The 16,221-nt window shown below is 32.8% G+C and overlaps 2 protein-coding genes across 4 annotated transcripts; one reads left to right on the plus strand and one right to left on the minus strand.

Moving 5' to 3' along the window:
- The first annotated feature begins 2,581 nt into the window (after positions 1 to 2,581).
- LOC114285613 (uncharacterized) lies at positions 2,582 to 7,217 on the plus strand. Of its 2 annotated transcripts, XM_028228666.2 has the most exons (3): positions 2,582 to 2,848; positions 5,042 to 6,687; positions 6,804 to 7,217. In XM_028228666.2, exon 2 carries the CDS (start codon positions 5,088 to 5,090, stop codon positions 6,675 to 6,677), a length of 1,590 nt encoding a protein of 529 aa, XP_028084467.2. In that variant the 5' UTR covers positions 2,582 to 2,848; positions 5,042 to 5,087; the 3' UTR covers positions 6,678 to 6,687; positions 6,804 to 7,217. The 2 variants fall into 2 exon arrangements, with proteins under 2 accessions (XP_028084467.2, XP_082722754.1); XM_082866628.1 differs by having other exon boundaries at positions 2,601 to 2,848; positions 5,042 to 7,217.
- Positions 7,218 to 7,836: 619 nt separating this feature from the next.
- On the minus strand, positions 7,837 to 14,401 carry LOC114285615 (transcription factor PIF7). 2 transcript variants are annotated; one of them, XM_028228667.2, is made up of 6 exons: positions 14,113 to 14,401; positions 10,593 to 11,079; positions 9,960 to 10,058; positions 9,789 to 9,854; positions 9,115 to 9,531; positions 7,837 to 8,192 (listed from the first exon to the last, which is right to left on the minus strand). In XM_028228667.2, the coding sequence occupies exons 1-6, from the start codon at positions 14,256 to 14,258 to the stop codon at positions 8,079 to 8,081; spliced, it is 1,329 nt and encodes a 442-aa protein (XP_028084468.2). In that variant the 5' UTR covers positions 14,259 to 14,401; the 3' UTR covers positions 7,837 to 8,078. The 2 variants fall into 2 exon arrangements, with proteins under 2 accessions (XP_028084468.2, XP_028084469.2); XM_028228668.2 differs by having other exon boundaries at positions 7,837 to 8,328.
- Positions 14,402 to 16,221: the final 1,820 nt, after the last annotated feature.

Genomic DNA, 16,221 nt, shown 5'->3' on the forward strand with positions numbered 1-16,221 from the left:
TAATGTTGTGGTTGTTGATCTGTTGGGGTTGTGGTTGTTTGTTGTGGATGCTGTTTTTGTACGTGGATTTTTCGGGCTCGGGGATCCCCAATCCCCGTTAGGGGACGGGGGCAGGGAGGGTGATGGGTTTACCGCTGGGGATCGGGGACGGGGACTTTTGTGCCTTTGAGGATCGAGAATGGAGAGGGTGATCCCCAACCCCGCCCCGTTGCCATTTCTACCTTCTCTCTTGCTATCTTGATTTGGAAAACCCATATCTCTCGTCCCATCATAGCATCAACGCTGCATCGCCAACACCATCGTTGCACCATTGCAACTGCCAAATCTCTGTTGCGACTTCTCTGTGTATATATATATATATAGGCCTATGTATAATGATGAGTTTGAAGATCGAAGCTATGAGAAAACTCCGAGCAATATATTCTAACCCAGATGCTATCGATTGTTCTTTAGACAAAGAAAAAGAAAAAAAAAAAAGAAAGAAAGGAAAAGGGTTAACAGTGGTGTTGTGATGATGGTGGTGGATTTAGATCTAGGGTTTCAGGAAAAGAGGAGGTGGAAGAAGGAAGAAAGAAGAAAGAAGGTGAATGGTGGTGCTGCGATGGTGGCGATGGTTGGAGGGCTGGTGGCGATGGTTGGAGGGCTAGTGAAGCTAGAGGTCATGGAATTAGGATTAGGATTTGGGAAATTAGGATTGGGGGATTAGAGATGATGGTAGAAATAGAATTTTATTTTTAGACAAAATTAAATTTAAAAAAAATAAAAAAGAAAGGATCCAAAGAAATAAGCTAGATGCTAATAGCATCCCTCTCTCCAGGCACTTCTGACATTTTAGTAAATTCATACATGCATCTTTTGTCCTAAGCTGATGGCCGGTGGACATTTTACTATTCCGTCGAAATATTTATGAATCTAAGGGGCAAAACAGGATTACAAAAATAAAATAAAATAACAAGTGGGACTTCTATAGTAAAGCAATTCTCTTTTATATATATATATATATATATTTTTAAGTAGGTATTTGTCATGTATTAAAAAAGTACATTTTTTATATATGTATATACTTATTTAGGTTATATCAATCAATATATCCTCTTTACTTTTTTACCTATTTTTTTTACTTTTCTACATATTTTTTTTTTTGTAAAAATAAAAAAATATACTTATTTAGAACATCTCAAACTTTGAAACATCTCAAATCAACATATTTAAGAATACATGATTTTGTGATAAACAAAATAAAAAATGAAAACATAACTTCCAAAATGTAAAAAATTCACAAAATATGCATTTCTTGTTTTTTTATTTTTTTAATAATTTGGATTGAAAATGTATTTTCAAAACATTTTTGTACATCAAATAAAATTTTGATTTTATTTTTACAAAACAAAACAAAATTATTATTTTTTGTATTTTGTGAAAACACCTAAATATTTTTCAACTTGCTTAGAAAATTGTGTACCATTTTTGATGTACTTTTCTTGTTTTTTTTAAATCAATGGCTGCTATTATCTTTTTTTGTTAGGAAAAAAAAAATTTAAAAGAGAAACCGATCTCTTCCAAGAATGGATAATTTATGGGTCTGTCTGCAATGGTTAGGAGCCAAGTAATATATAAATAAAAAAATTTGATATATATTTCACATATTTTTATATATTTGTTGAGAAATAACAATATAGTTGGACAATAAATTTTTTTATAAATCAATGAAAAAGTTTATATATTTTAATAATTAAAATACTATACTTTTTTATGATTTTGTATTTTTTTTGCTGTCACCACTTTGCAATTATTTCCCCTTTATTTTTTACATAATCAGTAATATTAGGAAAAATAAATGAAATTTACACATACTATTTTCTTTAGAGGGTTTGGATTTTTTCCAGTTGAGGCCCAACTATATAGACATTGTTGGGCCCTCTCCGCGACTTACTTTAGTGATATGAACCATTCATCATTAAATGTTTTATTGAGTAGAATATTTATGCACAAAATAAAAATATAAATCAAAGACGATTGGATATCAATGGCCGCACGATAATATCCTAATCATATTATAAAAATTAAATATTTTATTCTCAAAATTATTTATGCTTTTAGGATAATTTTGATTAAATTATGTAATTATTAATGTCTGATCAATTTATTTATTTACATGCATGATCTTCTTAGGCCAAGTTTGGCATTTACTAAATAATACAAAAAGTCAAAAAGTCACTATCTTATTTAAGTCACATCATCTTATTTAAATCACATCACCTCTCTAACACATCACATCAAATCCAACCCAAACCCAACCCATATAAGCTAATAAGTCAAAAAGTGCACTTTTTTAAAACATCCCAAACCAACCCTTAATAAGTTCTTCAAATTAAAGTTAGTGTAGCTTAATATAAGCAAAAGAAACCAAAATCACTTTTTTCTCAACTTCTAAATAATTAATTTTTTTTCAAATTATTCGAATTATTTTTACCTAATAAACTGTAAACAAAATTAAATGAAATAATTTGATACAAATTTTCACAATAAAAAGAAAAAAAGCGATATAAGCATAACAAACAAACATCAAAGAATTCGAATTATCAAGATGGCCCCAAAACAAGACCGCCAAGCCCTTTCCTTTTTCAGATGGGCCCCTTCCTTCGCTCCACACTCTCTTTGTAGAAAATAATCTGGGAAAAAAAAAGAGAAAGAAAAAGAAAAAGAAAGAGATTTTCTTCTAAATTCACCCAAAAATCTGCCATTGGTGGCCTCCCTAGATTTCCTGAATCCAAACTTTGGTGTCCCGAGCTGACCATTCTTGGGTTTCTTGTCATTTGCTTTCCCATCAACAATATTGCAACAAAGGGTATGATCTTGACCCAATTATTATTATTATTTTAAAAAAAAAATTATCTGATTTTATCTCTGACAACGAGTCAATTTCTAACTGGGTTGATCCTCATTTTGTTAATGGGAGAGTAAAACAGGTTCCTAATGGTCTTTGTTGGTTTTTTCAGCCTAAATTTTGATTTTTCCTGGTTTTTTGTTTTGGATGATGAATTGAATTTGTGGAACATTTACAAATATATGGTTTGGTCTCTGTATTGCATCTACATTTGGGTGTTTTGGATTCAAAATTGCATTTCTTTTTTCCTTTCTTCTTCTTTGTTTTTGTTTTTTCATATTTGGAAGTGAGGATTTCTTTGTGTCATGCAAAATTGGATATATATACATATATATTTTTAATTTTTTTAAAGAAATATGGGTTATTGGAATTTAACAAATGCTTGTTCTCTAGAGATGTATGTGTTTATTAATGTTGTATTCAAATATCTAGAATTAAATGATGCTATTATTCTTGCTCCCATTATTGTGTAGATTCTTTCCCATTGCTTTGAGCTTGCATTTGTTCACATTATCATATACATCCTGCATTTTTCATTTGATTCAATGATTGATTTTTCATTTTGTGATTGATTCTTTTAAGATTTTTGTTTGATTCGCTAATGTACATATATTTTATTTGGCATTCTTGAATTGAAAGAATTCAAAGATGATATTTTCAATCCACATGTTTTCTCATCTCTTATTTAGATTTGGCCAGTTTGGTTTCATTTTGACATTCAATGAATTAAAAGAAACATGTTCTTCTTGTTGTTCTAGTTCAGGAATCCATTGAAGAAAATGGGTAGTTTTTTTTTTTTTTCTTTTTTTTTTAATATTGTTGAATGAATGGTTCTAGGGTTCTAGATTATTGGCTCATGTAAAATTATGTACTCTCTCCCCTAGCATGTGTCTCTAGCCCATTTCAAATGGTTTGATCTTCTCCTTTGTTTTAAAAATTGATTTATTCTTTTATGTGGCTTCTCAAACATTAGTTATTCTATTACTAGATTGTCTTGGATAAAAAATCGAGAAGAGTGATTATTATGGCACGATTGTGTTCTCTCCTTTAAGATTTTCAAGTCCTTCCTGAGTTTCTCAGAACTGAGAAAACTGTGTTGTTCTCATTTTGGTTTTTAAATGGTCTGACATAGTTTAGATTACGTTTCAGTTTTAAGTATTTAAATTAAGTTTATGTAACTTTCTGAGCCCCCCAGAGCACAAATTTGTTAGAAACACTAGATGGTTGTTTGGATGTATCATGGAATTTGAGTCAGTCGATATTGTTTTTCATAATTTCTTATATTGGAACATAAAAGTTGGGAGTTTGACACAGACATTATGGTCACTGAAAATGAAATTGTTGTTTCATGAATCCTGTGAGTGCCAAGGGAAACAATTAGGTCCATCTAAATCTATGTTACCTGGAATGCGGATCATTCTGGTACGTGGAATAGAAATAGGAACATAGTATGTTACATGCTCTAAAATGTGGGTATCGTATGTGTATACTTGTATGGGTTACATTGTTGAAATTGAGGTATTTCTAGAGTAATTTTTTTAACAATCAGACATTTAATAAAACATAGTCTATATCTCAATCAATCAAGTAAAAAAACATTTCTAGGAGCATTATGATGCACATTTTACATTTTATCCTGCTAATACTCCATTTTCTCTAGATTTTAGATCATTACATTTATTTATTTCTTTTAAAGACTCCTTCATGGAGATAAATAGGGAACTTTTGTGGATTTTTTTGAATTCACTATTTAGGAATGAAATTGTGCCATATTTTGGAGCATTCATACCCATATGTAAATTGCTAGTATTAGCGTGGTAACACTGATTTGAATGTTGTCAGAAACACAATGATTTCAAGGCCTCTTGCTAGAGTTCATAATGGATGGATTTGTTTGGTTTGCAAGGGATATCCAAACACCAATCACAAACTATTTTAGTTGTCTCTGATTTTGAGATTAAGATCATGATTTGACACGGTTGTTGTTGAAGTTTATGAGCATCATCAGATCCTAGAAACATGTTTTGAACCTCATTTTTCCAGGAAGACAAGCTTGTGAAGCTTTGGAACTCACCATCATAGTACTGTTGCATAATTGTATTTGTTGGCGAAATGCTCTCTCTGTCTCTTTCTCATTGGTGTCATTTTCTGCAGGTTTGTTAGTTCAAAACTTCCTCAACTACTCTTGTATCTCATTTTAATGGCCAAGGAGACAATTGATATCCCGGAAACCCCAGAGAAAATTGAGCTCGAAGGTGATAATACAAGGAGGTACTCCACTGGAAACTTAATTATTTCAAAGAACGAAGTGAAGGTGCTACCTCGGTATCTCAGTGATTCGATGAGTTCGTGCCATGATTTATGCAAATATGGAATAAATACTAGCCTTGAGAAGGCAAGGAGTCTCACACCAAAACGAATAACAGCAAGATCATGGGAAGGCCAAGATCACGTTAAAGATGTAAACTTACAGGAGAGAGAGAAGAAATCAGTAATCAATCCAAAGCATTTGCCTGATTCAAAGAGCCAGACAACTGACAAACACCAAGTCATTGTGAAAGAAGCTCCCACATCAGCCAAGAAAGTAACTGTATCTTCAAAACGTTTCTCATCACCTGGTTCCAGAATGGATGTTTCTGCAAAACATGCTACTGATTTAAGGCCAAAGCCTGTCCAATCAAAGCCACCTTCATTCTTAAAAGCAGGACATTTAAGCAGTGGAAGATACAGTAACACAAGCAAGGACACGAGGATGCCCAAATTTGGGAAGATGAAAGATTTGGTGCCACCAGCTGTTTCTTTGTCTCTGAGACCGTCTATCAAGAGGGAATTGGGTGCAAAGTCTGGAAACAATAAGGACCTCAACAAAGTGTCTCATCTGAAAAGTCGTAGTGTTAGAAAAGCAGAATCCAAGCAACCCATTAATGAAGAAGTCCCAGAGAAGACAATTTATGTCATTGAAACGCAGCCTGATCACCTAACTCAAAATGGTTGTGACACCTCTCATTCCCCTCAGTCCCTAAATCCATCCTCTGGGGACAAAAAATTGAAATGTGGTCGAATTGGGATGCATAGTTCTCGATCATCACCATCCTCTGAGAAGAAAACATTGGAACACAACCAAAATGGTAGTCAGGCCACTCAATCATGTTCATCTTCATCCTCATCTCTGTCGTCTCATAAGAATAGTTTGAGACACAACGCTCCATCATCTTCGTCTTCACTATCGTTGTTGTCATCGTCCTCATATGCATCCGAGTCTGTGAAAAGCAATGAAAGTGACCCTGTTTCTGAAGGCATTGGAACTAAAATTGAGAACCAAAAACCAAATCATGAAGTAGAAAGCACTAGCGAGCCTAGACAAGTAGAAAGAATAAGCTTGGAAGATAAAGTGGGCTCACCCCAGAAGCTAACTTTCAGGATAGGAAAGGTGGTTGATGTTCCTTCTGAGAACACTAGTCCAAGTAGACACAGATTTAAGGAAAGAGTAGTGTTAGGTGAGAACCAAATTGGCAAGGCTGATACCGAACAGAGAAGCTTGAAGAAAGTAGTTGCTATTGATGAGTTAAATGGTTCTGAAACTGAAACAATGAGAGTTGTTCTTAGACACCAGGCTGTAGAAGTAGAAAAAGGGAGAGGCCAACAGCGTTTTTTAAATAATGTGATTAAAGAGACTGCAAGCAAGCTTGTCGAAACCAGGAAGAGTAAGGTTAAGGCTTTGGTGGGTGCTTTTGAAAGCCTAATCTCCCTCCAGGATAGCAAATCCTCGGCAACAATTAATGCACCTTGAGTTGCTAAAGGTTAGTCTCTCGTTATGTCCATGTAGCGATTCTGTATATAAATTTTGGTAGATAATTGATGATTTGAAGATAACATGGGACTGAAAGTTACATGATTTTATGACAACATAAATCAGAGGAAGATCCATTCAAGTTGAGGACGCTTGGATGAGACACTGGCTCGTCTGTGTTGTTCTGCACATCTGCTCAACGGTGCATTACTCATTAATTTAATTTTTATATTATCTTTTTTACTGAATCTTTTTATACTTAATGATAGGCAATTTTCAACCTGCACGTATATTGTTCAATGAGTAGTTCATGTAGCTTTTTGAGATTGTTGTTATTTTCCTTTCTTTGGAATGTATTAGAATTATTTGCTGTTTCAACATTGAAATCATGGTGTAAGTGTGCTATGTATAGTTTAGCATACAGGGACTGGAAGTTTAGAATCCAAAGGAGATTTAGGAATCTGAATAAATATACAGAGAATGTATTGAATGTTTGACTTTTGAAATAAATGAAACAAGCTTCAAATAGTTGAGAGATGATATTATGGTAACGTAAACAATGCTGAGGAAGCTTTCTATGTTGTATGCTATACTTAATTAGACAAACATCACCAATGAGTTTCACACGAAAAATTCCTTTGGATCTGTGATGATAAGTATCATCCATGACAAACTAAGAAGGACGGACACGGACATGTAGCATGATAGAGAATCACACTCTTTCTTGGATTGAAATCTGAGTAGTTTTTGCATTTCTATTCAAAGCATGTATGTAGTTGGTTGTTCTACAACCAACCCACAATAGTCTCTACAGGATGGCACAATGGTCCCCATCAGTTATGACCATAGCATACATGTGGTGCACATTGAGATGGCTAGGTCCACTGTGATTGCACAAAATCAAACACTACTTTTAGCATGAAAGGAACTGGTTTTCTTTACTCCGTTCTGTACAAATTTAAAATCCAAACATAACCTAATTGTTTTTCTCTTGCATTTGAAAAATGGAACATGAGATGAAAAATGCTTAGGAAAAGAAAACATTAATATATTCCTTTCATTAATTTTTCTTTATAAACCAATATTGAAATATATATATATATATATATACACACATAACTTAAATTTAACATAAGTTAAAAGCAATCCCCTCTATAACTTTTCGATAATCATTTTTTTCGACTTGTTGAAACTAATTTTAATTCATAAGTTGTATGTAAAAACTCTATCAAACACACTGATACATATTTCCCCAATTTAAAAAAATAAGAAAAAGAAAAAGGAAAAAATTTATTACCAGCCCAACAAACACCAAAACTTTTCCTAGCTATTAACATTTTGGGTCAACGAGGCAAGCATCTGTGACATAAATATAAAAATGCCAATTTAGATATGTGTCCTTTAACCCCCTTGAACATGGCTTGATGGCAAAGGCTTGCTTGTTGGCTGTGTTGTTTGATTGACTTGTTGATGGTAAATTGCCGCCATCTTGTTGTATAGGTCCATATTCATAGACTGCATTCATTCAAAACAATGCATCAATTCATTAGAGAAAACTTTATCCCCCGGAGGGAAGTAGGTATCCTGTAGGATATCGTGCGATCTAGATTCCTCTTTAGGGTAGGAAGCAAAGATGCTTCCAACCACCCCCCTAAAAAAAAAGAAGCTAATCTTAGGATTTTTTTTTATTTGAAAGCATGCATGAGTGGTGTATTAATTTCTTTTTCTATGGGTGTGCTTAGAAACAACTTCAAAAAGAATGACTTTCAGAGAATTGATCATTGGTAAATGTCTTTAGTACTGCAAATAAGTTTGCCCCATCATCAAAATTCTATCCCTGTCCCCAATGCACTCTATTCATATGATTGTATCTCGAGAATCTTGCCATATCATGCAGTTAGAACTGTATTGGAGATAAAGATAAGGATTTTGAGACAGGATCCTAGCCCTACTACTAATCTCTAAAATTGACTTTTCAACCTCCCTCTAAGGCAAGAAAGACTATTACTATGTCTATGTGATAAAATGTTATTGAATAGTAATATCACGTTTCAGTGATAACGTGATATCACTGCTGTATTGATTTATTTATTTCTTTTACAGAAAATAGAGCCTAAGGCTTGCCTGATTCCATCCCCTTACCACCTCAACCAAGGCCCTGTGGAGGCCTTTAAAACTCATTAAAAGCTTCTTGTATTGGCTTACAATGACTATGAATCTAGAAACTAAACACATAATTGAACACAAAAAACATATTGATAGACAAGATTTTCTAGAAGTAGACCACCAACAAATATTGTAAAATCTTGTTCATTCATATATTTTTTGTGTTCAATTCTATGTTTACTAATCCTTTAAAAGTATGGGGCAACCAGCAATCATTCTTCCTAAAGTTGCTTCCAAGCCCACCTCAATAAGGCGTTCAATTTTCACTTACTTGAGCTAGAAATGCACAATAGGGATTGTTAAAAGGAAATGAATTGTTGATAGCTGCATCTGAAGTTGCCTGTGCCTGAGTGTGGCTTGGCATCATGGGAGGCACCACAAAGGGAGGGGGAACAAATGTGGGACCGGCTGTGACCGCTGCAGCCACGGTGGCCGGATGGAGGAGGGGAGAGAGAGACTGAGGCCGAGCCACGGTACTCATGTCGAGCATCCCCATTGGGCCCATTCCCAGCCCAAGCCCAACACCAAGGCCCATACGGGCCAGGAGAGACATGTGGATGTGTTGCTGCATTCCTAGTGGCATCATCATCTGTTGGGGCATGTTTCTTGCACTACTCATCATCTGAACTTGTGCTTGTAGTTGCTTCAAGTACGCAATCACCTCATCAAGCATTGATGCTTTATCAGTCTGCAAATTTGCAATCAAAAAAATATTTAAAAAAAAAATAAAATTAAAGAGATAAAAGCACATAGCTTTTTTACTCATATGATCATGCTAAGAAGAATAGAGACTTGTAATAAATATAACAAACTATATGTATCATGTCTTACGTTTGTTTAAAATTTATTGTATCAACGTATTCATATTGTGTCATGTGTTGTGTCTCTATTCAAGTTTTTGTTTCTTAGTGATCATAGTAACAAAATGAAATCAAAATTTCTCACCTTACTTGCATTTGGTACAAGCTTCTGCAGAGCTTTCATTTTCTGATTGATCCTATCTCTACGTCTCTACAGCAAAGTTAATAAATTAAATTTCCTTAAACCAAAAACCAAAAATAAAAAATAAAAAATTAAAGTTTTTAATATTAATAATTAGATATAATATAATATTACCCTTTCAGACTGATTATGTACAGCAGCAGCTCGACATCGCCTTGTTGAGTGGGACCGGCCTGTTTCCCCTTTCATTTCCCGCTCTTCATCTTGGTTTTCCTATTAATAAAATTTTAAGCAAAAATTTAATAGATGAATAAAATTTTTCAAATATATACATAAAACTAAAGAAGAAAGAATTAACATAACCTAGTATGTGAAGTTCACTTACTGAAAATAGTATGCTAAAAAAAAAAAAAAAAAGCAATTAAAAACAAAAATAAGTCTAAAAGAAAATATCTTGATTTATAAGTTGCAACCAAAAGAATCCTAAATAAATTCTCCCAAATTTATAGTTGCAACTACAATGTTTAAAAAACTACACATGTACCTAAAAAAATAAAGGCACTTATGAACCACATAGTTTTATTTCCTATGTACCTAAAAAAAAATATATATATATATATATACATAAACCTTTTACTTATGAAGGTGCCATATAAAATAGATATTCACAATTTTTTTTAAACATGATTATTAATTTATAGACTTATTTCCTAATCCATGCCAATGACTAAAATTTAAGCCATGACAACATTTTTAGTAATAATGTTAATATCTATCGATTTGTATTAACAGTCACGCTTTTTTTACCGATTCACCATTACAAGCTGAATCCTCATCCGTGGTTTTAGTCTTCAAGCTTTGAGGACGGGATTCGAAAGAAGCCCATGTCATCATAGTTGTGCCACTATCCTTAAAAATTGTCGCACTAGCACTAGCACTAGCACTAGCACTTCTATCGTCTTGAATACCACTAGCAAATTTTTTTTCGGATTCTGACCGCATCCGCTTCTTCGAGAATCCTGGAGACATCGGCATGTGTCCCACGGTTTCGGCACATTTTTTGGCGGAGGAGGTCGTCCTGTTTGGAGCCGGATTATGATGATGCAGATGGTCATGTGGAGGAAGTAGATTTAGATTTTGTTGGTGGCATGCAGCTAGATGGACTATGGATTCTAGCGTGTCGCCGGTCCTACCCCATGTGGGCTTTGTCGGGGCTGTGGGAAGGAGCCCACCAAGCCCATGCATGGCTAACTGCCCATTTTCCCATGTTAGCTCTGTAACTTCAAAATTAGACCTGAATTTGTGTACTCAAAAAAAAATAAATAAATCACATGAGTTTCAAGTATTTATAGTCTGAGTTAAAGCATTTATGAAAACCAAAAAGATACTAAACTTATTGTTAATGAAATCATTAAAACAAGAGTAGGTAATTGTTTAATGTTCCCTAAACAAATAAATCATAATTCTAATTAAAAAAAGATTATTCAAGCAGGAAAATCATTGAGAAGAAAATTGAAAAGGTTTGCTAATTAATTTGATAAAGTAGGAAACCTTTTTATACAAGCAAAGAAATTGTAAAGAAGATTACATTAAACCGCTGAAAAGTTGGATTTCCACAAACTAATATATTTTGTGAACAACAAATGAAAAGGATTGACTTCTTGTTGGCATGAATCAAGTTGAAAGACACAGAAAGCAAAGATGGAAGAAGTATGGATATGGATATGGATATGGATACAAATACAGACAAAGATACGGATACGGACAAAAGATATGGATACGGACACAAGACACGGTGATTTTAAAAAAAATGAGGACACGACAGGAATACTGAAATAAAATATATTTTTATTTACTATCTAGGTTAATATCACATTCATAAATAATCAATATTAACTAAAATAACTCTAATTCTATATTGGGTAAATTACACTTTGCCCCCCCTAAAGTTTCACCCATTTCCCACTTTGACCTTTTAAGTTTGATTTTTTCCTACTTTAACCCTTCATGTTTGCAATCCTTCCCACTTTACTCCTAAACTAACTTTCTTAAAAAAACTAGCAAAATCTACCACATCACCAACACATCAGCTCCATGTGTGATGTAAAAAATTTACTAAAGGTGTAAAAAATGAAAAATAGAAAACAAAAAAATTAGAATTTTTTTAGTCTTTAGTGAACTTTTTTTCAAATTTATTCATAAATATTATTATATTATAGATGCATCTAGATTAGATGCACCAAAAAAAAAAAAAAAAAAAAAACAAGTTCAACTGAAAAAATAAAAAAATTCACTAAGACGGAAAAAAAAACGATAATAATTTTTTCATTTCAAAATTGACAATACAGGTGTTTGAGTCAATATATTTTTATTTTCTTCATCTCTAGTAAACTTTTTTCTTTTTTTAGTTAAATTTGGTTTTATTTTTTTAAGTGCATCTAATCTAGATGCATCTATAATCTAATAATGTTTATGAATAAATTTGAAGAAAAAAATTTCAGAATAATAAAAAAAAAATTTCAATTTTTTTGTTTTCTATTTTTCCTTTTTTGCATTTTTAGTAATTTTTTATATCACACATGGCGTTGATGTGTTGGTGATGTAACAGATTCTGTTAGTATTTTGGATGAAAGTTAGGAGTGGTTTGAGATGTTTTAAATAAGTGTACTTTTTGATTTTTTATTAAAAAAAATATGCAAAAAAGTAGTGAAAGTTGTTAGAAAAGTAGAGAGAAAATGTTGATAGATGTGACCCAAATAAATGTACATATGTTAAAAAAAATGTACTTTTTTAGTTCTTTCCAAACACCATTTGGGAAGAAGGTTTGAAGGCTTTTTTGGCTATTTTAGCCACAAAAGACAAAATAGGCTATTTTAGCCACAACCAACAAAACATCACATCAAACCCATAATCATTATACTCTTCTCTCACAAAAAAAGTCAAAAAGTCAAAAAGCCCTTTCCAAACCAAGCTTTTTAGTCCAGGCTAAAATAGCCAAAAAAGTCAAAAAGTCAACCCACTTCCCAAACCAAGTGGGAAGGATTGCAAATGTGAAGGGTCAAAGTGGAAATGATTGCAAACATGAAGGACCAAAATGAAAAAAATCAAACTTAAAGGGCTAAAGTGGGAAAAATCAAATTTAAAGAACCAAAGTGGAAAATAGATGAAACTTTAGGGGGGGCAAAGTGTAATTTACCCTTCTATATTTTTTTAATAAAAAAAACACTTTTAAATTAACACTTATAGTTTATATATATTTTTTTATAGATGATCTATGAAGTATTTAAATTTAAGAAAATAATAATAAACATTTAACATTAGTCAAAAGTACTAAAGAAAATAAGAGAAAAGACAACTTGCCATATTCTTAATATGTCCCCGAAGTGTCTCCGGCTTGTTCTTTAAAAATAAATTAATTACATAAGACGACACGTCATATGGCGTGTCTACCTGCCATGTCCGCGTGTTCTCGAAGAACCTGTGTCTCCGACACGAATACGAGACTTATTTTGAAGCGTCGGTGCTCTATAAGCAAATATATCAAGAAATGCAACAATGTACTTGTGTGATGTAGATGAACTCAGAACACTAAAATGAAAAGAAAATTGAATCTTCTTCAATAAAATAGAAGAGAGAGAGAGAGACCTAAAAGAAACCGAAGAACTTGGTAAAAATAACAATTGTTGAGAATGGTGATTAACATGCTTATTCGAAGATTATTCATAAGGACTGTAGTAATAAAATTTATGAAGTAAAAAGAATATGGATTCGCGGGTATTTAAGATTTGTTCATAAGATCTTATACTGAATGACAAAGTAAGCTGATGTAGAAGAAAGTAAGCCGATGTAGAAGTAATAAAAGAGGGATTTCTCGGATCTACAAAAGCTTGAGAAAGAGAAGAGTAGAATAGAGTTTAACATATATAGTTGAAAGGTGGACAAAAATATATTTTACAAGAAAGAAGAAAAAGTGAAAAACTAAGAGCAGAGTAAGCATGCAGGTAATTTCTTGAGAGACACAGAAATTTGTATTCTCTTTACTTTCCTTAATAGTGAATGGACAAACTAATTGAGATTCCCCTACCAGAGAAAGAGAACTCCATAAGCAAAAATAAAAAGAAGAGAGAAATCACATGTTAGTAGCATGGTTTTAGATAATCACATTGAGATACTTATCGGTATCAGTAATATATATATATATATATATTAGGAAATATCAGACAATATCGATCGAGATATCTGCCGATGAATACCAGTATCGAAAATTGAAATCAGTAGTAGAGGAAAGAGAATCAAAAGAAACTTAGGAGTTGTGGGTAGTGCATACATAGGGACAATATGAGTAGTAGTGAGGTTGTGAAGATGGCTGTGCACGTGAGAGGATGTTTTCTCCTCTTCACCTTCAACTTGTTCTTGTCTTTGGTGCCTTGGATTCCAATTATGCACTATGCACTGATTCATGATTCCTTTCATGCTCTCTCTCTCTCTCTCTCTCTCTCTCTCCTAGTTAAGAGGAGCTTGAATTTTGAGTCTGGATTATCGCTCTCATATTGTTTTCTGGGGTCCCCTCTTGGAGGTCCCCTTGGTTTGGTAGAGATTGTACACAAACATGTGGTAGCAAGAAAAGCTTGAGAGGGAATTGGATATAGATTGGCTCCCACATCTAGCAGCCTTTATTAAGGGTATCTATGTCATTTCAAAATATACCCATCAATTATTATTTTTTATAATGTTTTTCCTAAAACACAAGAATGTGTATAGTTATGTCTTTTTAGTGGGGTCATTGTAATTTTAATTTTCCATTGTTTTTGTTTTTTGTGTTTTCTGAAAGCAAAATTACAAAATTCAAAAACTCCAATTGTTTACGATCAATTTTATTTTTGTGCAAAAACAATTTTACTTCCAAACAACGAGAGGTTCAAAATATTTATTAAAAAATAATTTTTGAATAAACAACCGTGCTGGGGACCCCCAGTGGGGGTGACCCCCAGCACCCCAGTCCACATGGGGCATTGTGATTGGCAGATAGGAAAAAAAAAAAAAAAAAAAAAAATTTCCAGCCAATAAGAAAACACTGGGGGTCATGGGGGTTTGAAAAATTGGGGGTCCAAATCATTTTTGTTTGAATAAATGAGAAAGGCCCATAAAGTAGAGTACACTCGCTAACCAATTAGGCTAGCCCGTAGATGTCATTTTACATCAATTTTAATTAAAAAATATAAGAAAATTTAAAAATTTTATCAAAATTTTTACCAAATATCTCAGAATGTGGGGCTCACACCCACGTGAAACATTTAGTAAAAATTTTAGTAGAACTTTTAGAGTTTCTACCATTAGTTATTTTAATTTGAATCGTTAAATTATATACTTTGCAAACATATCTTGCGATGATAAAAATAAAAAATAAAATTATTAAAAAAATTATGATAGATGAACCGACTCAGTTGGTTGGCCATTTAAAAAGGCATTAAATACAAGATCATTCTTGCCGCATAAAATTCAAGGTTTTAAGGGGATGATTGCCAACACATGTCCACCAATTGTTATCATCAACCATCGCAATTAATTTCCTCTATGGAGATTGTATTTGAATTATAAAATTAAATAATAATTTTAAAAAAAAAGAGTGTTGCTATTAGTATTTGTTAAAATTTTTTGGACCTCTCATTTTATAATTTTTTTATTACAATTATACCTTAAAATAAAATTACATTAAAAGACATTATGAAATGGAACACCCACCTATCAATAATAACTAATACTCTATAATATTAGACACCCACCCACACCCCCACCCCCAACTCCAACTCCAACTCCAACTCCAATTATACGTATTCCATGTTTGTAAACCCTAAATCTATTACTTTTCATAACCAATTAACATAAATCCTAAATCTATTATTTTTCATAATCATCTTAAATCCTGAATGTGTCATCTTCATCACCATCATCAACGCTATTGAACATGAAAGTTTTACTTCAAGTATAACGTATACTTCATCACTTATTTCATTGTGTAGAGCAATGGAGGACGAGAACAACATTCTCGGTCGTTTATCTATCTTGTATTAACATTCTCAGTCGTTCTCGGTCGTTCTTGTTTCGTTCAAGTTGTTCGGTACTGGTTTGCTGACTGTTACAATTATGTTCGGTAACACAGTACTGAACATAATCCTTTCGTTCAATACATAGGTTCCGAACATTAATGCAGATAGTCAATTATGTAATTTTCTTTGTTAAACTAACTTAGAATGGAAAAGAGTGAATTGGAATGGATTTAAGTTATGTATTTTGAATAGATTTAATTAATGTTATTTTAAGTTGTGAATTAGAATGGATTCAAGTTACACAGTGATGAACAAATTTTGTTCGGACATACAGTGCTGACGGGATCATTATTGTTCGACAAAACAGTTTTCAACAAAATACATTTTTT

The sequence above is a fragment of the Camellia sinensis genome, chromosome 4 (genome assembly GCF_055761805.1).
Source record: "Camellia sinensis isolate YWXY chromosome 4, ASM5576180v1, whole genome shotgun sequence".
Taxonomy (NCBI): domain Eukaryota; kingdom Viridiplantae; phylum Streptophyta; class Magnoliopsida; order Ericales; family Theaceae; genus Camellia; species Camellia sinensis.

What these genes read in the sequence shown, in the direction of transcription:
- LOC114285613 (XM_028228666.2), top strand. Translation starts at nt 5,088, where the DNA reads ATGGCCAAGGAGACAATTGATATCCCGGAAACCCCAGAGAAAATTGAG.
- LOC114285615 (XM_028228667.2), bottom strand. Translation starts at nt 14,258, where the DNA reads ATGAAAGGAATCATGAATCAGTGCATAGTGCATAATTGGAATCCAAGG. An exon ending in CAGCTTGTAATGGTGAATCG is followed by an intron (nt 10,059 to 10,592) that starts GTAAAAAAAGCG and finishes TTTTATTAATAG; the next exon opens with GAAAACCAAGATGAAGAGCG. An exon ending in TTGTACCAAATGCAAGTAAG is followed by an intron (nt 9,532 to 9,788) that starts GTGAGAAATTTT and finishes GCAAATTTGCAG; the next exon opens with ACTGATAAAGCATCAATGCT.